Source organism: Leptinotarsa decemlineata, unplaced genomic scaffold (genome assembly GCF_025532065.1).
Source record: "Leptinotarsa decemlineata unplaced genomic scaffold, Ldec_3_MD MMD2_tig00026336_RagTag_RagTag, whole genome shotgun sequence".
In the NCBI taxonomy this organism is placed as follows: Eukaryota; Metazoa; Arthropoda; class Insecta; order Coleoptera; family Chrysomelidae; genus Leptinotarsa; species Leptinotarsa decemlineata.
The window spans coordinates 13,757,314-13,779,495 of NW_027412692.1; the positions used below are offsets into that span (position 1 = coordinate 13,757,314).

The following is a 22,182-nucleotide window of genomic DNA, read 5'->3' on the forward strand; positions in this document are numbered from 1 at the left end:
TTCCTGATTCCTTTTGTTGATGCTTATTTACGCTATACAAAGAACCTTTCTGCTTATTTCAAGACTCTAAATTCAGTAGATTCGACTGTACGTTAATATAAGAACGGGCAACAGCCAGAAATTTATAGTTTTACTTTAAAAATGCAGTAACTGAGAAATAAGCCAACTGCACTAAGTAATGAATAGCTTCGAGAATAGAATTATGTTACCTATGAAGAAATTCGCAAAACTAACACCACCGTCAACGACGTCTGCCCTCACGCGTCTGCCCGCGTTCGGGTCGCATTCTCGGCGATGGCACTTTATTGCTTAAACCGCCCCTCTACCCCCGCACATCGTCCCCCGTCGTCTTACAGTAGATGCGACGCGTAATGTCTTACTGCGTTGCGTGATATTCAGGATGGCTCGTTTTCAACTCAAATAATTTGTAGCTCCCGAACCATAAACTTCAGACCATATGTTTCATACTTTGTTGCAATCTGCTCATCATGAAGCATCTGATGATGCGAAACAATATAGGACGATCCATTTAAAAAAAATTGTTGACATACGCAGAGGGTGAGATAGGGGAAGTAACATAAAATGTGAATATGTCAAAATGTGTCTCCCTGTATACTATTGTTGACGTGTTTTTTTATTTTTCCTGAAAATCATTGTACCAGAAGTTGATTGATTGATTGATTGATTGATAGCACTTTATTTCCAACAGGAATTTATGCCGATATGTTCAAACGTAAATGGTTCTTGGAACACCAGTCGAATACTAAATCGATTTTATTTTGTAAAATTAAGCAGTCTTCATAATTGTCAATTACTTTGTATAGCTTTAGATCATCAGCGTAAAGAAGTTTTGGGCAGTTAATCATTTTCGCCAGGTCATCAATGAAAAGCAGAAAAAAAGAGGCCCCAAGTTCGAGCCTTGTGGTACCCCTGAGCTAGGTGTGTACAAAGAGGACTGAAAATTTTCATGTTCTACGTATTGCTTTCTGTCAAAGAGATAGCTTGTTGAAAGATCAATTAAACTTCCAGAAAAGCCAAACGATGATAGTCGTTGAATGAGGATGTAAAAATCAATTTGGTCAAACGCCTTTTGCATGTCCGTATAAACTACGTCAACTTGTTGCTTTTGGTCTAAAGCATCTGAAACATGTTGTGGAAGGCATGCAAGATTGGTCACACATGACTTTTGTTCCACGAACCCATGGTGATCGTCCGATATTATATTTCTGATCGAGCTGTTTTCCAAATTCCGGGAAACGTAGATGTTTTCAGTGAAAGGTTGAAGATGTGCAGCAAAGGGCTCAATAAAGGGTGGATACAATCTTTTACTAGAAAACTTGGAATGTGGTCCGGTCCAACAACTAGTTTGTTTTTCAATTTCTTAGTGGCCTTAATAATATCTATCTCATCAATATGTTGGATATTTATACCCGGAAAATTGTTCGGAAAGTTATCACACAGGGAGATATCCGATATGATGTATACACTTTTAAAATAATTCGCAAAAGCATCAACGACTTCCTGAGGTTTAGAATAAGAGTTATTGTCATCCTTCATAATGCCGGGAATTCTAGAATTGCGTTTTCAACTCTTGATAAAATTCCAAAAAGTACTTGGATTTCCGTGTATATTGTTTTCACTCTCAACAATGAAGTTTTTATAAGCTTCATTAACTTGTAGCTCTTAGCTCTTAGCCAAATAAATTGTTCTCGATAAAAAGATGTATTATACTTTTTTAAGTTTTTGTGGGACCGCTCTTTCTTTCCAATATTTTTTATAATAGTTGATGTGAACCAGTGCGGATATCTACGGATACGATTAGATTTTAGAGGAACAGTGAACAGTCGAAACAGAATATTGTTCAAATTATGACATGCAGTGTTTACGTCTGTTTGTTCTAAAACACGAGACCAATCTTCATTGGCAACAAGTTGATACATCATAGGAAAGGGTTATTATTATTATTATTCAGTATATTACTGGAATTTTTTCCCAACACCAAATCGTTATTTTTAACACTTCGACACTTGTTTCGATCACCAAGTGATCATCTTCAAAGAGGAAGATTAAAACTAGAAACTAATGCGAGCTAACCCTATTTATGCTATAAAGGTAGACCATACAGGTAAAACATCCAGGCGTACCAACCATACAGGTATACCAACCTAAATTAATTTCACAATTTTGCCTTATCTATTATTTTACAATATATGTTTATATAAAACAATTTTCAGCTATATAAAAATTAATTTCACAATATTGCCTATCCAAATTTATTTTTGCAATGTGTTCTTATGTAGTAATCAGTAAACCCAACAACATTATTTCATTTCAACAAGCTATATAGTATGCTCTTTGGTATAGATCCGTCATCGTTATTCATAATATTATTGTGTTTACTTATTTCTACACTCTCATAGGCATCTAGTTGCCTGTTGTTGTAAACTTGTCCAACTAATCTTAATGAACTGAAGTCTATGGAATGGTTTTGTTGCAAAATATGATGGGCGACTGCTGATTTTTCAGGTCTTCCATATTTTTAATGTGCTATGTGGTCCTTATATCTTACTTCAATAGATCTTTTTGTCTGTCCGTAATATTTTGCATCGCAGTCCTTACATTCAATTTCGTAAATTCAGACTTTTCCGAATTGTCGACTTTGTCTTTTGGACTTCCCAAAATACTCTGTAGTGTATGACTTGTTTTAAAAACCACCTTCATACCTAGTTCCTTGAAAATCTTTCCAAAGTTCCTCGTATATTGGTGGTATGGAACTGAGATGTATTTATCTTGATTTTTGTCCTTTCTGAAATGAAAGAAATCTCGACTTTCGTTATTTATTATTCCGAATACAGTTTGCGATATTTTACAAACGGGTACAGCTAACCCATTTTTTTCTTGTAAAATATTTGTTTATTTGTGACACTGATACTGAATATCGATGACCATGAAAATCCTCGAGATAATTAGCATCAATAAGACGGTATTAAACAAAAACATTTCGTGTAGAAACTCTGCGGTATCCCAGCAATTTATCGGCACACGGTTGTCGGTGAACCATGGAAGAACGACACAGAATTAATGCGGCGTCCGTGCATTTTCTACGGCCTTTAACACCTGTTGCCTAACTATTACGAAAATATTGAATTTTATGTATATAAATGCCGGCATCAATAACCACTTATTCATTCCGAAATCTTCAGCGAGTTGAGAGAGTTTTAGTTGAACTGTGTACGTGACTGTGAATATCTTTCTATTCTACAGAAAAAGTAAGTTTCATTTGGTGAAAAAAGGATTTTGGGGGTGATTTTGAGTATATAGACAATAGTAATTCTGTTTTTTAGACGTAAAATAACGCTTGAGGTAGCTATTGAAAGCTAATAATGAGTTTTAAAGCCATCATGATTTTTTCAAAGCGAGATAGCCAGTGTCTTAGTCAAGTTGAAAGGTTGAATCATGAAATCAATTTGGTATCTTTGGGTCAACAACCAACTTAAACCATCTGTTACACTATTTTGTATGGAAACTGGAAGATTTTTTATCATTCATTGATTCTAAACTACTCGAAAATATTCTGGTGTAATTGCTACACTCTTCCTGTAGTGAATTGAACAGTCGAGGAGCCATAGCTTTACATGAATTTTGATGTTATTGTGTATTACTGAGTGGAATATGAGAGTCATTCTTTAGCGTGTGTCGAGTCTACGAAAAGAACTAATCACTATAATTTTCATATAAGTACAAACAGAATAAGAAAATAACCAATGACGGTAACGTTAAAATCTTTATATTCTTGAAGTTACCCCTGCAAGTTGGCCTTTTTGATATACCGGCATGATCTCACAAGCCCAAGAAAAAAATAGGTTCTATTGAGCTATATTACAAAATTCCTCATCCGGTAAAGATAATGTTTGGCCCTTCTTCTTTTAAATTTGATATAGTGGCAATTATTTAGTGATGGTACTGTGTGCCAGATCTTTGGTACATTTGTTCTCTCTTCCTTTCTGTTGAAGTTCTCTTGGTGTTGTGTATTTCAATGGCTTAATTTTTCTGATATTTTCCTCGTTGGGGTTCTCCTTCCGTAGAATTTTCTCTTGGGGTTGCTCTTCACTGGTGTCCCTTTTTCTAACACAGTTATTAGGTGTTTTATTTCGTCGTTGACTTACCTTTCTTCACATATTCTATAGTGTGTTGGTGACGGTTCGTTTCTGTTTTGTAATTAGAAGAAAACCTACAAATTCGATTCCTTGATGTTCAGTCATCAAAGAAAGTAATCAACCTGGCCATAAAGTGTACACAGGAAGAAAATACACACAAATCGATACCTACTCAATGGATCCAACCATCGTCCAAAACTTTTGAAACAGCTTAATAGTAATGTACAATTGAATTTTCTGTATACTCTATTCTATTACTTCATCATTAGTATAACTAAAGTCGGGCTACAGGAAGTTTTTAACTCATTACTAATGTAATCAATAAGTTACTCAGTTCAAAAATCAAGTACTTGCATTGCGATCAGAAAAAAACTTCATAATTTCACTTGAACAAGTATCCTTCAGGAAAAAAACTTGTTTTCAATTTGTAAACCTGGCCACTGCTCGGATTGGAAAATGTCCGGACTAATTTTGTGTGTAGCCAATAAACACTCTTTGAATGTGTAACTGTAGAAAGCCAACAACTTTTCTCCTTCGCGTCGTCAAATAACCCTGATGGATTCCAACGAAAATTCGAGAACTATTCAATAAGAAAAGGTTTTCCAGGGCCTGCAGGAACAATGGCTAACTTGGCAGTCGCTACATTTCTTTTATCAACGGTCGTCTTGGCTGGATCCATGAAAAGGAGCAGCACATACATCACGAAGTCTGGAAGCGAGGACCTTGAAACGTCAGCCTCAGGATATTCTTATCAGGTTTGTACAATTGGAAATAACTTTTACGTAGACTGTGTTGACAATCTTTCAGTGATCGATGTAATCTTTCGAGAACAAGTTGGAATAATAGAGATGTCAGTGGCAGACACAAGATTTTCACAAAAAGAAGTCGATGGATTTTTTACGTGAAAATTCAGTCTTTTGGGATTCATTTTAAAAATTTTTCGGGGTTCACTGAGTGAACAAATATTAGTTAGTAAAATCTCTTCTATAATGGATAAGTGGGATCACACCATACTCATTTCAAAATTCAATGAAATTGGTTACGATTATAATCTGCTAAAAATTTTTTATCCCTATCTCACGAATCGGTTCCAGTTTATTGAATACAGAGGATACAAATCTGATGAATACAGTGCTACCAATGGTGTACCACAGGGAAGCAACCTAGTTCTCCTACTATCCTCTTCGAATAATCTTCCACTCAATTTAAGTAAATGTAAATATACCACCTTTAGTAACAAACATAACACTACTATCCATCAGTTTTCGATAAATTATCATTTACAGGTTAAAACGGACCGCTGTAAAGACTTAGGAGCAGGGCCGCCGCCATGGGGGGATGGGGGGACCCTGGCCCCCCTGCTGTTTCGACTTGGGAAAAAGTTGGGAAAAGTTGGGAAATTTTGGGACGTGAAGATAGACAAAAATAATAGTGAAAAAATGAATTTAAATTAAAAAAATTTAAATGAGAAAAAAGAAAGGGAGAGGTAATAAGAAAAGGTAAAGAAACGGGAGAAGGTTGGAATTTCTGAGTTGTTGTAAAACTTCGAAAAAGTTTAATTTCTCCCAAGTAAGAGAACAGTCCTGCACAGTCCACAAATTTTGAAGTGACAATTTTACAAAATTCCCAACTTGGGAAGTTGGGAAATTTCGGGCCGTGACGATAGAAAAAATAATAGTAGAAAACAATAAGCACAAAAGTTGGAAAATTTTGGATTCCCTACCCCCCTGGTATTTCTTTTCGCTACGGACCTGCTTAAGAGTATTCTTTGATACCAAACTCTCATTCGCACTTCATAAAGAGAAAAGGACTCATATTTAGATATTATAAAGAGTTTATGAACATAGATAGTTCAATTACCCTCTTCAACTCATTTGTTAGATCCCTTTTAGAATATGGCTATCTTATCTGTCACATATTTATATATACTACTGATTGAAAAAATTATGATGCATAGTGTACGTGATCTTGCAAGCCAGGCAAAAAATTTTAAACTTTAAAATTACGTAATGTACACTTCCTGTCACGATATACCTGAATGAAATCCGCCAGCCAATGGCAGTTGAATCTGATTGGCCAGTGTAAGGAGGCTTGTTTTTTCATTTTACCCAATAGATTCAAATGTGCGTGGTTGTCACGCATCTATCATTATTTCAGTTTGTTTGATGGACAAAGTTGAGCATCTAAAAGTCTAAAAACGAAGTATTATATTGTATAGCCCGTGTTAGGAATCACACGTTAAAAGGTAAGACCTCGTTAATCCTTAGCTCGCATAAGTTTCGACTTCTGAGGGTGTGCGGCAGCTGGTTAACGGAAAAACAGACAGACAGATAGCGGCAACACTGTACACTGGACGCCACGCCGATATATCAGAGTAAAATTGGAGAGGCTGGTTTTCCGCGACGCGATACTTCAATTTTCAATGCAATCGCTTGAATCTGTTTATGAAATATGTCATCTACAAACTAAATAATGTCCACCCTAGACATAGAATAGATAATAATATATTGTTGAAGCGTTTACATTTTCTATCTCTTGATCTCTTAATGCTAAAAGAACTTATCATTCTTGCGTATTCATATACAAACTGGTAACCAGTCTTTTCATTTCACCAAAACTACTGTCTCAACCAGAGTTTCATGTGCAAAGAATCAGTGGTAGAACCGAACAATGTTTTTACTTACCGATACCGAGAACCAATATGTTATTCAAATCTTCCCCATTTGCTATGAATTAAATCAAGTGTGTCAGAAAGTAGACATATATTTTTTTTTGACTGATGCAACTGATTTTCCTTTATTTTCAGTATTTCAATATCAATATAAGTTACAAAAAGGATTTGAAGCTTTATAACTCCTATTTAATTATATGCGAGCGCTTTCGACAGCTGGTCGTGCTGTCATCATCTAAGCTCTACTCAAACTTTTGTTTGAGTAGAATTTCAACCAAATCGGTGTAAGGATGTTCATGAAATTTCATAAATACCTTTTTTTTTTTCAAACTTCCACGGCATGTATCTCAGAAACGAAGCCACTCCGGACAGATGTTCATATATAGGAACTTTTTTTTAAACGACCTAACTAATCACCCTCTGAAGTTTCGAACCACAGATATGAAACACCCTGTATATTTCCTAAAGTTATCACTTTTGATGATAAAGGGTTTTTATCAGTTTATACTTAAACTATGAGAACCCTTCTCGATTGAAGGTTTTTTCCAAACAAACCCGAAGTTTTTCAATTTTTTAGTGAAAAGTTCTCTCCCTGTTACGTTTTGAATGACTCACTCTGTATAACTGTGCTACATATCGATAGTTATAACTCTAGTCGTTTTCAGGTTCAATCGGACAGCCCCTCAGACTACAAATCCTTCTCCGAATCCGAAGAGAAACTGGGCGACTTTGGATACCCATCGATTCATCTACGTCGATACTCTGAGCATCCGTTCCTACGAAATCTTCTCCATGGTAATCCAAATTATCTTTCCGATTACAAATCGGACTCTATAGAGCAGTACAAGGATACGCCGTATTCCTACGCCAGAGGATTCGATAAATTTATGGATGATCCTTTGCCGGGGTGAGTTATACACAGAGATAGTCGCTTAATAATTTCTCTTCATTGATCAATAACTTGTTGGAACAACCTTCTGAAAACAGCGTTAATGTTATTCCGCCCTCAATCAACTTTCCAATTTCCTCTTCGTAGTTTCATGTTTAAAAGACATCCATCTCGCGCTGGTGTTTCCATCCAATATTAAAAATTCTGGCAATTCCTCCTATTGTTATACTTTTCAGTAAAATATGATCGGTATTAAAATGCGATTCAGTTTTCCTCTTCCATATTTCCCCAAACTCATATATCAAGTAGGATGAAGGCGGGCTCGCCACGACAGTTTTTTTATTAAAATATTTCATTTAGTTAGTAATGTGAGTATAAACCACCAGTCAGTGGTTTATAATTTTGATTTGAGTTGTTTTATATTCTTGCACATTCTTGCATATCTTGAATATCTCTTTCCATCAAAAGCGATCTCTCCTGTCAACGAGAGGAAATGTTGGAACCCCAAAACATTGATGTTATGTGGTTCAAAATAATATCACAGAAGTCACCAAATTCATATGCTGCGTTTATCGACCACCAAGTGATATAGGGTTGTATTCTCTCCACTTGCTAACGTCATTGACTTTCTGCAAATCAATCATTTCAGTACCAACATTTCCATATTCGGTGACTTCAATTTGCAATAAGCAACGGACTTACTCAGATTATAAATAAGCCAACCAGGATTCCTGACCGTGATGGAGATTATGCTAGTCTTCTGGATCTATACCTTTCACCCAATCCAAAGTCAAAGTCAAAATATGCTCTTTTGTCTGAAGATTAACATCTTGAATTGAAGGGGTTATATTTCTATGAGTGATTAATTTTTGGGAAAGAAAATTTTTGTGGCTTTCTATTTTCTATAATGTAATCCAATTTGGTACTGAAGAGCCTTGGGACAAGTGTCTTAAGGCGAAACATCGATGTATACCAGTGAGGATGACAGTGTTCCATGTAAGTGCAATTTGTTACCATTCATTTAAAGTAGAACTCATGTGAATGATATCTGATTTTTATTCCACAACGAATGTTTGAAATAGAAACTGAGTAGAGAAAACTATCTTCTGTATAATTCAGTGTTCATATAGAAGTATTTGTTTCGAAATGTTTTTTACTTTCGTGTAATTCAAAGTCTATATGAAAATAGCATTAAACCCTGAGGATAACTTTGATTTGAGACTCTTGATATGGTCTTCAAATTTCAAATCACTGTCAACAGATAGTCCCAGAAATTTGGTTGATGGTTTATTCTCAACAAAGATGTTGTCAATTTGTAAATTGGTGATGGAACATTTGAAGCAAATTACGTTCGTTTTAGAGATATTGAAACTGAGAAGATTTGCATCACCACTGCTAATATCATGATTCATTACTGTTTGAAGTTCAGCGGGTTTTTGATCATGCCATGAAATTGTAGTGTCGTCAGCGAATAGTGTGAACTCTCCTTTAATATCAATGTCAGATAATTTATATACAAAAGAAATAACAGTGGACCTAGGACTGAGCCTTGTGGAACTCCACAGTTTATTTTTCCTTCCTCAGACTAATTAGTCGTTTTAACAATTTGACTACGCTCAGATGAATAAGATTCAAACCAATTGAGACTTACAGCTCTTATACCATACTGTTGTAATTTCCTAAGCAGTGTACCACGACTAACACAGTCAAACGCTTTCGATATGTCACAGAATAAAACAGCTGCAATCACTCCATCATTTAATTTGTTATATAGACTGTACAATAATGAAAAATGGCATCATGAGTGTTTTTTCTACTTTGGAATCCAAACTGACATTTGTTCAATAGCTGGTTTCTCTCGAGAAAATCAACCAGTCTTCTCTTGACTAGTCGTTTCTATAATCTTTGCAAGTGTTGTTATTAAAGAGATAGGTCGGAAGTTAGAAGAGATGAAAATATCTCCACCTTTATGTAGACGATTAACAATAGACGTTTACACAGTCACCGTAAGGTCTCCATTGGGAACTTCTGGCCACAAACTTGTTTCAGTGTTGAGTAAATTAGCGATAAATGTTGGGGAACAATCTAAGTCTGGCAATATAAGGGGTTTTTCCTTCTTGTGGGAAGATTGCTCGCGTTAAGACTATTCCCAAAAAAGGGCAAACAAATCTTCCAAATAAATAATAGACCAGCCGCTTTGCTATTAGTGATATGAATAGTCAGCGACTATCACATAGCGTTACTGGAGAAAGAAGAGAAGAAGAGAAAAGAAGTTATATTTCATCAAGACAATACATCGTATCACAAATTAACGAAAACGATGGCAAAATTGCATGAATTGGGCTTCGAGTGTCTTCCGCATCCACCGTATTTTCCTGATCTGGCTCCCAGTTACTTTTTCCTGTTTTCAGACGAACCTCAACCAAACCATTTTGTTTTGTGTTCTGTAGATATTATACCTGATTGCACAGAGATTCTTGAAAAAATCAAGAAAGGATTCTCAAAACAAAGTGAAACGTCGTACAGAAACGAATGACAGGATGTGCATTCATTTGAAAAATTAAACGAAAATCAAAACCAAGTTTGAAAAATGGAAAATGCCACAGATGACTTAAGCATTATAAATCAATAAACATTATAAAAAAATAAACCCCTTCGTTTCATGCAATTGATATATTTGCATTCAATTGTTTATAAAACCCTAAACATTTCAGATTCGGAAGAATTTTCAACAAAAAACTTCACTGAAGTATCAGTACTACTGAAATATAATACGAGTGGGACTATTTATATTTCAGGAATAGTAAATAAGAGCAAACATTTTTTAATGAAAACGGCTTTATTGTTTCTCGAAATATTCTCCTTGATGATCAATACACTGTTGCGTTCGTTCAAACCATTCGTCAACGAAGTTTTTCCATTCCTCTTTGGACACCTCCAAAACTTGGTTCTTGAACGCTTCAGCTGCTTCTTCGGCGCTCGTAAATCGCCGCTGTGATATTCGGTAACAAGAAGAAGTCATTGGGTGTCAAATCAGGACTGAACGGAGAATGAATCATCAATTTGATGTTTTGACTGCTCAAAAATTCACCTGTTTGACGAGATATGTCATGATGGAGAATGATGTGTCTTCGGCGGTTAGTTTTACGAATTCCTCCGAAAGCCTCCGGAAAAAAAATGGGCCATGACCACATGGCCCATTTGGCCATGACCACATGGCCCATTCAGTCGAAGAAATGGGCGACCGTTTGCTTCGCTGTGCTTATTCCTCGTCTTGGAATACCCACACGATCGATTGCTACGACCACGATTGAATTCACTATACCAGAGATATATTATAGTTTTTGATGGGGCTTTATCGCCATATAAAGAACATACAAAGAATTGAGTTCAACGACACATTCTTGTTGAGATATTCCACGCCGAAAGTTGTGAAAAGTATTCCGATCTCTAGAAATTTCAATTTTTTTGGTAAAACTGATTTTCTTTACTCACTGTACATCAAAAAGTTAGTTCGTTTATGCTGAAAAATCTCAAATTTCATTATGGTATCACCACATGTTACCTGTTGCCATTAGTGTTGCCAGTTCCTGAAATAAAAATAGTCCCCCATCGTATCCCCTGAAATATAACCCCTTTCAAGCTGAGAAGAAGTTCAATTCAGCCAGAAAATCCCAAGTTATAACTCTGTAAGTTCCTCTACCATCAATTATGCATTTGAAGTTTTTGGGCTACAAAAAAAATTAAATGAAAATAACATGTCAATTTAGTATTCGTTGAAGCAATTGATAGTTCCACAGGATTCGAGTAAAAATTATTCCATTTTCCTTCTTTTCTGCAAAATGGCTCGATCTATTTAAAAAGTTTTGCAGCGCTAGAATATTCATAGCTTTGCTCGTTTTCTTTCCTTTGTTCTCTGGGAGTATTACGCGGGCATAAGAGGGTGCTGAAATTTCTCCCGATTTTCCGGGTGGAAAATCCTGAAATAACTTCAGAAACAACAAATTAATTCATTATTCCTTGTCGTGAACAACAATTTGGGATAATTTCCTGAATTTAATTCCTTCTTTGCTTCTGGTGCTGAAACTCCAAATTATCTGCAGTGATTCATTATGACCTGCAGTGTTTCAGAGTCTACCCGATTTTTCCTCTCCATAAATGTCCAGTGTAAAGTCTTGAAATCTCACTGTGTAATTTACCAACGATACATCTTCCATCCTAAGTTCATATCACTGTGATACTATCATCCTTTCAACTAGAAAGCTTGATGACAGTGTTCAAGCCAAAGCTGTTGAAACGTCTACCTAGGTGTTGAATCACATCGGTATTGATAAATCTCAAGATATAGACCAAAAAACTGGTCACGATTCATTAATTAACGATTACGTCAAGAGGACCGCATGTCATTTCAATTGAACTGGTTATTAAACTACCTTTATCTGTTGAAAAAATATCAAATCAATACACTTTTGGAAATACTGTATTATTAAAAGTTCCGCCATTTTATAGTAGTCGAAGATATCGACATTATATTCTAGGGTCTAGGGTTGTGAAGCATTTGTCAGGAGCTTAAAAAAAAAGATGTATCACAATACACCCCTTTCCATTTAATTTTTTTCCCAGATGGCGCCTAGTCGCCATCTTAAAAGTTTTTCATCTGTCAATTTCAATATTACTGTAGTTTTTTTCCCAATACCAAATCGTGTTTCGATCACCAAGTGATCATCTTCAAAGAGGAAGATTAAAACTAGAAACTAATGCGAGCTAATCGTATTTATGCTATAATGGTAACTCATACAGGTAAACCATCCAACCATACAGGTATACCAACATCAATTCATTTTACAATTTCGCCTTATCTATTATTTTACAATATATGTTTATATAAAACAAATTTCAGCTATATAAAAATTAATTTCACAATATTGCCTATCCAAATTTATTTTTGCAATGTGCCCTTATGTAGTAATCAGTAAACCCAACAACATTATTTTATTTTATTTTAACATGCTCTTTGGTATAGGTCCGTCATCGTTATTCATAATGTTATTGTGTTTACTTATTTCTACACTCTCATAGGCATCTAGTTGCCTGTTGTTGTTAACTTCTCTAACTAATCTTAATGAACTGAAGTCTATGGAATGGTTTTGTTGCCAAATATAATGGGCGACTGATGATTTTTCAGGTCTTCCATATTTTAAGTGTGCTATGTGTTCCTTATATCTTACTTAAATAGATCTTTTTGTCTGTCCATAATATTCTGCATCGCAGTCCTTACATTCAATTTCGTAAATTCAGACTTTTCCGAATTGTCGACTTTGTCTTTCGGACTTCCCAAAAGGCTCTGTAGTGTATGACTTGTTTTAAAAACCACCTTCATACCCAGTTTCTTGAAAATCTTTCCAAAGTTCCTCGTATATTGCTGGTATGGAAGTGAGATGTATTTATCTTGGTTTTTGTCCTTTATGAAAGTCGAGATTTCGTTCATTCTCAACCTAAACTTCTTCTTCCTTATTATGTCATCTACAATACCCCTCGAGAAACCGTTGATGGCTGCTATTTCCTGTATTCTACGTCTTCTTTTGTGAACATATCATATGTTACAGGGAAAGTCAAAAGACGATGCACTAAAAAATTCAACCCAGCACGTTTGTGCTGTCCACAGTGATGTGAACTGTCAGGAATATACCTGTACGTGCTTGTTTCTTTTCTAAATATATCGTATTCTAACCCTCCATTTTTGCTCCTCATTACCAAAACGTCAAGAAATGGTAGTTGTCTCTTATTTTCTAACTCATACGTGAATTTTATTGATGGACATCTATTATTTAAAATGGAAACGAAGTCGTCAATATTCGATTTTTTGGTATCGAATATCGCGAAAATATCATCCGCATACCTTAGCCAAATCCTAGGAAAATACTTCGACTTTTCTTTGGTTTCCATTTCGAATCTGCTCATGAACAGGTCTGCCAGGTAGGGGGACAAGGGGTTTCCCATAGCCGTTCCTTCCTGTTGTTCATAAAAGCAACCTTCTACCTGGAACCGATTTTGTTTCATACACAAATTAGTAAGAGAAACGAATTCATCGATTTCGTTATTATTGAAATTATTTTTCTCTAGTAATTCCCTGAAGTATTGCAAGGTCTGTGGAATTGGGACGCTAGGAAATAAGGAACTAACATCAAAAGAAACCAAAATCTCACCTTCTTGCAGAACCACTTTTTTGTATGTTGTATGTTCCACTTCAAAATAACGTATTCATACATTAATTTCATTATCCCAAATTTCAATTTTTTGAGTTGACTCGTTCAAAAAATAAAAGGGGGGCATTAAAGAAATGCACTGTATATTCGTTTCGTCAATATCACTTTCTGTAATTTTCATATTTTGCTCGTGAAATAATTTAACATGAAGAGCTATTTGTCGCCTATAAAAAATATCTGCGAATGGCTTATTGTAACTTCAAAAATTGAACTCTCCAAAACAAAGTAGCCGTTGTTGAAAATTTAGTAAACTGTCCGTTTTCATGCTTCCATCCTAATGAAATATTTGTGGAGCCAATAATAAGTGTAGGAAAAAGAAAACTGATATCGTGGATGAAGTAGGTATATCACAAGGGTTTGGCTTCGATCAATGAAACAAACAACAAAGAACGACAAACTGATGAGAAGGAAAACCCCAAGTTCAGCAAGGACACACATTTCACGTAATATGTTCGAGAAACGAATAACACATCAAGTAAAGGAAAAATTTTCCGTTCTTATTTCAAAGAAAGTAATAAAAGGGTCTGATTTTTTCAAGTGAATTTTATGATAAAAAAGAAACTGTAGTAAATTCTTTATCCGATTCATATGGGATCCATTTTCTGGATTCATTTCACAGTTTTTTTCCGAAATATTATTGGATCTCCACAGTTACCGCCATGTATGGTAAATTTGCTAATTTTCCCCACCTGTTTCAGCATCTTGTATAATCAAACACCTCATCAGCTTGAACAACACTTCTGGCAAATTTCCCATTAGGAATATCGGAATATAAACCTCATTTCCAACAGGTCAGACACAAAAACACGTTGAACGAAGCCACGTACGACATGATTGAAAATTCCACCGAGTTAATGAAAATTCCACAGAGCAAAAACCAGCGACGTTGCGGGTACGCTAATATAACCGCAGACTGCATACCTCACGGGCACAGAAAAATTCGTCTAAAATGCGTCTTGAATGATGTTTAAGCACAGTGCCAATCTGTTAACTTAAAAAATTCTATCCGCGAAGTGAATTGTTTTTCCAGAAAAACGCTTTTATGCATCATAGCTCAACAGTCCAAGAGCTGGCATTTTCATCTGGCATTTTCATTCGGCTCGATTGCAACTGAAAACGAATCTAACCGAATGAAACACTTTCCTACATGTGAAAGTGTTTCGTGCATGAAATGTTTCATATTTTATTTCGAACAAAGAATACTATAATGATGGGAATTATAAAGCAAAGCAAAGGAGCTAGAATTAGTCGTTTTGCCACTATTGTGAACTGGTGAACCATCTTACTGAAAAATCGTGCTGTGTCTCACATCCAAAGGTAGTTCTTCCCACACATCGGAAAATGCATATTACGGAAGATACGGGGGTGTTTCCATAAGAAGTGAGACAAATTCGGATTTTTCATGACTGGCATTTTTTCAGGAAAAAAGTGTATTCGTAGTGAGTTGTTAGTCCTGATCACGAAGGAATTTTGAGCCTATTTTGCCCCCTAATATGTTTTACCGTAAAAATGGGGTGTTCCATCGCAAGTGGCGGACAGTGTATATCACTTTGGCCAACCCCAATCAGGTGGTAGGTGTATTTTGAGCATTTCCATCAGTCCTGAGAGTTTCATCGTTCCACCTCGAATATTACGGAAGTTACGGGGGTGTTTCCATGAGAAGTGAGACACCTGTATAACTTAAACAGGACATTTAATAAATTAATAAATAAACAAATAAAAATTAAAGTTAATAAATACCTGGAAGTTAACGGAAATTTCTCCGAACATATTTTGAAATAGTTTTTATATTTTGTGTCAAAAACAATGCAATATTTTTGAATGTTCGGTTTTTTTATGAAACATTTTTTTATTCATCATTCATTCATCTGTATTTGTTCGAAATGAAGGTTTCGTAGCCCGTAGTTTTATGGTGCATGTTTTATTCTTTCAAAAGAAACATATATATGTATCTGGTGAACGGTTGATTTTTGATGTTTCATAAAAATGAGTCAAAACTATAGCGAAATACAGGGTAATCTATTTGAAAAAATTGAGTTTTGGCCCATTAAATATCTTCAGAATTAGTCATCTAGTCCGAACACCTTGTATAACTTTTTGAGAATGTTACTCATACAGGGCGATGGAATGAAGTAATCTGATGAATCAATAATATCATATTTATGTATTCTATCACACTTTTCAATTTTATGAATACACAGTTTTTTGAGTTAACAAATGAAAACCTGAGAATGGTTAATTTTTGGTATAGGGTGTGTTAAATTAACTCAAATTAGAATTATGCCAGGTATTCAAATATGTGAAAATATACAGGGTGTTACGTTTGAATTAATGAAGTTGGTATTAAGTTACGGTATAAACGGAAGAGTTAGAAAAACGCCACTATTCTCATTCGATGAAACATATTAAAAAACTTATATTTGCCTATTTTCAGGCTATATATCCTATTATTTCCCAAGACGGTCATCACGCTGTAATGTGTATGTACGAGGTCTGTTAAAAACATAAGGTGAATTTTCATTTCTCCTAAAAAAAATGTATTTCTTTGTTGCCCCCTTCAAAGTGGTCTACTTTAAATATAATACAACAATAATTCAGATATTATGATAATATAAGGAAACGTTATTTATTATTAAAATATTTTATTAATTACTTTGTGTATGTACATATATTATAGCTACCATAAGCCAATTGTTACTTTTGTAGGATTAAATAATGATGCTAATAATGTACACAAAATTAGTATCATCATTTTCGAGCCACGTTTCACATATCACGTGCTTGCTGGTTAGATTCTTATAATACTGTCAACAGTATATGTCTAACGCACACTAAATACTGAGCATCTGCCCGACGAAAAGGACAAGTCTGCCTTCCGCTGACGCATGCGTGAGGGAAAAGGAAGCCTCTCAAAAATGAAAAAAATCGCTAATCGAATGTAGATAGCCTGCGAAATTTTAACGTTCTCCTCACCTCCACGTACATGTGTATTTTAATTTACTAGTATCACATAGTTATACACTAAATTCCAGCCCCACAATGTTTTTCGATAAGACGTATTTCTCGACATTAAATATCCCCAAATATCTCTGTATATATCTCTCTCAACAAGCCTGACAAGACAATTGAATACTTGAAAAGACTACTTCATGAACGATTAGGCGAAAAGGGTCTTGTCGGATTGGCACAAAAATCATCTCCGAATATTTACCCAGATTCCTTGTGCAGTTATTGAACCATTCCCTGTAAAATCCCTATATATCAAACCCTGACGACCGAAATTTGTTTAACCCTTCGAGCAACAAAATCAATCAAGAAGGTTTTTCCAGCCAGCAGAAGTTTCATTACTATCTCTGACTCATTTCAGCATCTCGAGCCCCAGTCATTACGACGCGAAATCAACAAATTTCATCAAAGGCGGCGGATCAAATTACGAAGAAGCCGAAAAGGCAAGTCGCGGGAAAGAGGGCGAGACGGGATACGCGAATCGGGACGAATTCGCGAAGGGCCTGAAGGGTCAACACGGGAGCGAAGAGAAAAAGGATTTCTACGACATTTTGGCTGGAAACAAAGGAGCACATCACGAGGAAGACGGTCACTACGCCAGCAGACACCAGTCTAGCAAGGGCAGCAAGGGAGGATCGTTCTCTAGCGAGGGAAGCCACGACAAGGGATCAAAAACGACCGGCTTCCATAATGTCTACCACAAAGACGAATATAAGAAGGATCACAGCTTCTACGATAAAGCAGATAAGAAGGGTCACTTCAACAGGTGAGGCTTTTTCGTATGTTCGTTATTTTTGGAGTTCGAGTTTTATCGACTTTTCCTTCCGTTGAGCATGGAAGCTTTTTATAGAAATTAATTTTGGGAGAATTTCCTTTGTGATACAGCCCGATCCGAAATGAGACACAACTTTTTTATATTATATATCATTTGAGAACTGAAACTAGTGAAATAATAGTGCTTATTACGATGCAAAAACCAACTTAACAATCAATTACCGCCACCGTACGGTTGTAACAAATTGAAGAATTACCTGTCTCAAAAAAATTTATTTCTAATAATATTTCACTATCATAAACTAATTTATATTCAACACTTAGCACCTAACGCTTACTTTATTTCCACTATTTGAATTCCTTGTTTAACCGCTCGATTCACTTTCCAAATTCAACTGCCCTCTTTGGACGGGAAGCCGGCCTTTTATATCGGTAAAGGTCCATCGTAGAATTCTGTAGTCTGTTCGGTACTCGCCTAGACTTTTCGCGGCGGTTTCAAACTGCATTCGCGGTGAGTCACGTATTTATTCGAGGAATTGGCTGGCATATGGGTCAGGGGCGGCTTTAGATTCGTTACAGAGTTTTTTCCCTTTTTTACACAAGAGGGTGATCTAGTTTTCTGCAACAACGTACCTGGAATCATGGAAATGTACTAAATCACCGGAGGAATGGAGACTTTTCATCAATTCGCCAAAAAGGAGTTTGAAAGCTGTACTTCTTCACAATGGTAACCAATATGCTTCTCTGCCTGATGGACACTAAGTCCATTTGAAAGAATCTAAGGAAATTTCAAGTTTCTTCTTAATAAGCTCAGCTTCTCTTACCATACATGGACCGTTAGTGGGGATTTGAGAGTTATTTCCATGTTAATAGGTCAACAAAGTGGTTACATGAAGTTTCCATGTTTCCTTTGTGAATGAGACAGCCGTAATAGAAAACAACACTATGTCAAGCAGGCTTGGCCGACCAGAAAGGCTCCTATTCCTAGAATTGAAAATGTTGAAGGACAAAATTTAGTGGATGTGGATTTTCGGAATTTCTTCCTTACGTTCCGGTGGCGGGGTGACTAGCTTCTTCAGAAGTACATACATCCTGAGTTAATCTCCGAAGACTGGATATTACGGCTGCGTAAGACGTATTTATGTTAACTTCTCAGTAAATTTGGTGTGCTAATACTTGTACCTACCTGCCCGTGGATTGGGCAACCTATCGGGCGCGTCCCAAGGTGGCGGATAGGGAAACGGCCAGGGGACTGGAGACCCTGTCCGGGCCTCCAATCCCCTGGCCGTTTTCCTTTGCAAAACATGCCACCGTGGACCAGCCTACCCAAACTAAGGTGTGAGGAATCGTGCCTACAGCTGAATGGCCTCAGGTTAATATACGGTTACGAACGATCCCCCTCAGGGAACTGGGCGAAATCTCATTGAAATCAGCCTACTTCTGGTAATGCGGGGCTCTGCCAGAGATGACCAACTCTTCCCTTGCTACCCGTAGGAACACACATCAATGAAACAAACAGAAATGAGGCTGGGACATAGCAGATCATCTCGTGATGTAATACAAAGGCCAAGGCGAAAGCGCATTTGCGGCGCCGAGGCCAAAAGGAGAAAGAGAGCGGAAGAGGCTGGAGTGGCAGCAGCTATAAGTGCATCCTCCTCCTCCCCCACTCCACCTCCAACAACAAGGGCACTTCCTGCGGCGGACACCAAGAGATCTGCCTTGAATAAAGGCAAGGAACCAGCTGCCTCTGCAGGAAAGCTCCCTGACTTGTGCACCTCCACGGAGGGAACCCCAAGAAGGTTGAAGAAGCCACGCAACGACACCTTCCAAAAGCTTCCAAAACCTTCGCGGAGCCACCGTGAGACACCTCAAGGTTGCCAAAGAAAGTGTGAGTTCGGCTAGTCTTGGCCTACACCTGCTAATATAAAGGAGATGTCTCCTAGTGGCCTGTCCACCATCCTGGAAAGGACAGTATGGACGATGACCTAGGAGGACAAGTCCTCGGAAGGATGTACAATGGGTCACGTATGGCCTAAGTGCTGTGGACCTACACTCACCCTCCCTACTCTACAGATACCTGTACCTGCAGGTAAATTGTCAATAACATTCGTCGGCCCTTTTCTACCTGCCGTCATGCTGTTTCCATTCTTGAACTTCTCAAAATTGTTTTCCATATTCGGCTGAGGTACACAGCTTCTTTTTTTCCGTGTGTTTGTGGATCTCTATTGCCTCCCGTACCAGCCGACTATGGTATCTCTGGTTGGGGGGTGATAAGTTTCGTGTTTTCATACAGAATCCTGTGATTTCCTTCACTGCCAACTTGTCCGTTTGGCCTAGTTTGCAGTTTCTTTCATACGCCTTCAGCATTGTTCCCATGGATCTTTTGGTGGTTCCAATGTATACCTTTACACAAGTGCACGGTATGCGATAGACCCCTGCTGCTGATACTACGTCTCTTTTGTCGTTAGCCGACCTGGGCTTTGTTGTATCTTCTTGGTGGGTTAGAAAACCGTTTTAATGCTGTGGTTCCACAAGGGTTGTCCAATTCTGTCTGTGGCCCTGCAGACTAGGCCAAATGGACAAGTTAGCTGTGGCGGAACACACAGATAATTTCAACACGAAAGAAGAAGCTGTGCTATTTCAAACGTTTCGATTGCTAGTATCCACAATCATCTTCGGGTGATGACTGGACTAATTCCATTAATAGGTCATTCGAGTACTTCCACTTACCTCCGCTTTCCTTTTTCCGCTTCAGCGGTTTAGTGGGAGGTGACCGTTTGGCGGTAATTGGCCATTTTTCGCTTGGTTATGGGTTTTCATACGTTGAGTATCTCTACGCTAGCTTGGCTGAATACATTGTTGAACAACGTGTATACGGCTTCTTTGAATCTCCTCCTAAACCAATGCTCCCTCCCTATGTATGATCTCAGCTTGGGACCACTCGATGTTATGTTGATGAGTCCAAACATGCTCTGCTATTCCTGAATCGGTGGTTTACCCTTGCTGTGTGTGTTTGTTGTACCCGGCAATGCGAACATTCAATGGCCTCTTAGTTTCACCAATATAGGATTTTCCGCACTCACAGGGTATCCGGTTAATGCAATTTTTGGAATCGCAGTCCGCGTTTGGTGGCCTGGTTTTCGTGAGACTTCTATGGATGATGTTTCCGGATCTGAAGCAGGTTCTGATGTTGTACTTGGATCCAATTCTTCTTATCTTATCCTCTGATGTAGGGAAGTGCAAGCACTGGTTGTGACGGCTTCTCTTCCTGCTTTCTTTTAGCGAAAGTCTCTTCTACCATCGCTTTGGAGTAGCCATTCCGGTGAAGATCATTTTTCATGATGTCTAGTTTCTTCCTTCGTATTACAGAGCCCGAAAGCACGGTATAATAGAGTCTTGATGATTCCTCTTCTATTCGTTTCACAAGTTTCAACTGAAATCCTGACGTTGAATAAATCCAAAACTAGAACTTTCTCTAATTACCAGACATGCTCGACGCGCGTTTCTACAACCAATTTGGCATCTTCAGTAAGAGAGGTGAACTGTTGATTAAACGCACATTAAAAAAAGGATTGCTGTTCTTGTGATCTGGAAAAGTTCTTGTTTTGGATTGAGAAGTATTTTTAAACCGCGTTGAAATATCAAGATTCGATTGTTTTTTTCATATTTGAGTTTATCTATTGCTAAAATCCTGTTTCATATTAGGTACGGAAACTTTGACAGCAAGGGATCCGCTGAAGCTGACGCCTTCGCCAAAGGAGGAAACAACGAGGAAAAATTCAAGGAAGGAAAATACGGTTCCAGAGGCGAAAGCGACAAAGGTCATTTTCTAGAGGAAGCCAATGGTTACAAAGGAGCTGAAGGTAGAGGTAAAATCTACCAGAAAGGAGCTGCTTTCGCCAATCGTGCTGGAAAATCGTTTGGGGCTGTAGGAGGTTTTAGCGAAGGAAAAAATATTGGCCAATTTGCTGATGAAAAGTAGCGGATGTAGAAAATCCAGTATTTGATTAGTTTTTAAGTTATTTTTGTTTGTAACAAATGTTTGTTTCAGTATTTATTAAATGTGTTTCGAGTTGAAGATGTGTTGATTTTGTTACCGGGGAACAAAAGTTTGGAGAGATTATTTATCGCCTTTTCAAATGTCCCACCAGCCTTTCAACAGTAGAGATGAGAGTGGGTATAAAAAAAGAGAATTAGATCCATTTGCGAATGGTTTATTGATAAAAGTTATGGGGAAGAGAGCATCGACCAATTATAGCAAACGACAGTTACAATTTCAACAGGTAAAGAAAAAAACCGTAACTAGAGTTGTCAAGGAGAAATAAATGTTACAAAAATAAAGTATTTTCTCACAATGATATCGTTTCATTATTCAACTGATAAATTATATTATCTCTAGTATGCATTCCATCGTTTAAC

At 37.1% G+C, this 22,182-nt stretch overlaps 2 protein-coding genes across 2 annotated transcripts in view; one reads left to right on the forward strand and one right to left on the reverse strand.

Annotated features, from left to right (window-relative positions):
* The window catches only part of LOC111504005 (uncharacterized), a 206,684-nt gene that overhangs the window by 180,934 nt on the left and 3,568 nt on the right, over window positions 1-22,182 (reverse strand). The gene's annotated exons all lie outside the window — the stretch shown is intronic.
* On the forward strand, window positions 2,988-21,841 carry LOC111504004 (uncharacterized). The gene is made up of 5 exons (XM_023158469.2): window positions 2,988-3,269; window positions 4,764-4,912; window positions 7,494-7,735; window positions 17,351-17,755; window positions 21,469-21,841. The coding sequence occupies exons 2-5, from the start codon at window positions 4,778-4,780 to the stop codon at window positions 21,743-21,745; spliced, it is 1,059 nt and encodes a 352-aa protein (XP_023014237.2). The 5' UTR covers window positions 2,988-3,269; window positions 4,764-4,777; the 3' UTR covers window positions 21,746-21,841.

What these genes read in the sequence shown, in the direction of transcription:
- LOC111504004 (XM_023158469.2), top strand. Translation starts at nt 4,778, where the DNA reads ATGGCTAACTTGGCAGTCGCTACATTTCTTTTATCAACGGTCGTCTTG. An exon ending in ATGGATGATCCTTTGCCGGG is followed by an intron (nt 7,736 to 17,350) that starts GTGAGTTATACA and finishes GACTCATTTCAG; the next exon opens with CATCTCGAGCCCCAGTCATT. An exon ending in AAGAAGGGTCACTTCAACAG is followed by an intron (nt 17,756 to 21,468) that starts GTGAGGCTTTTT and finishes GTTTCATATTAG; the next exon opens with GTACGGAAACTTTGACAGCA.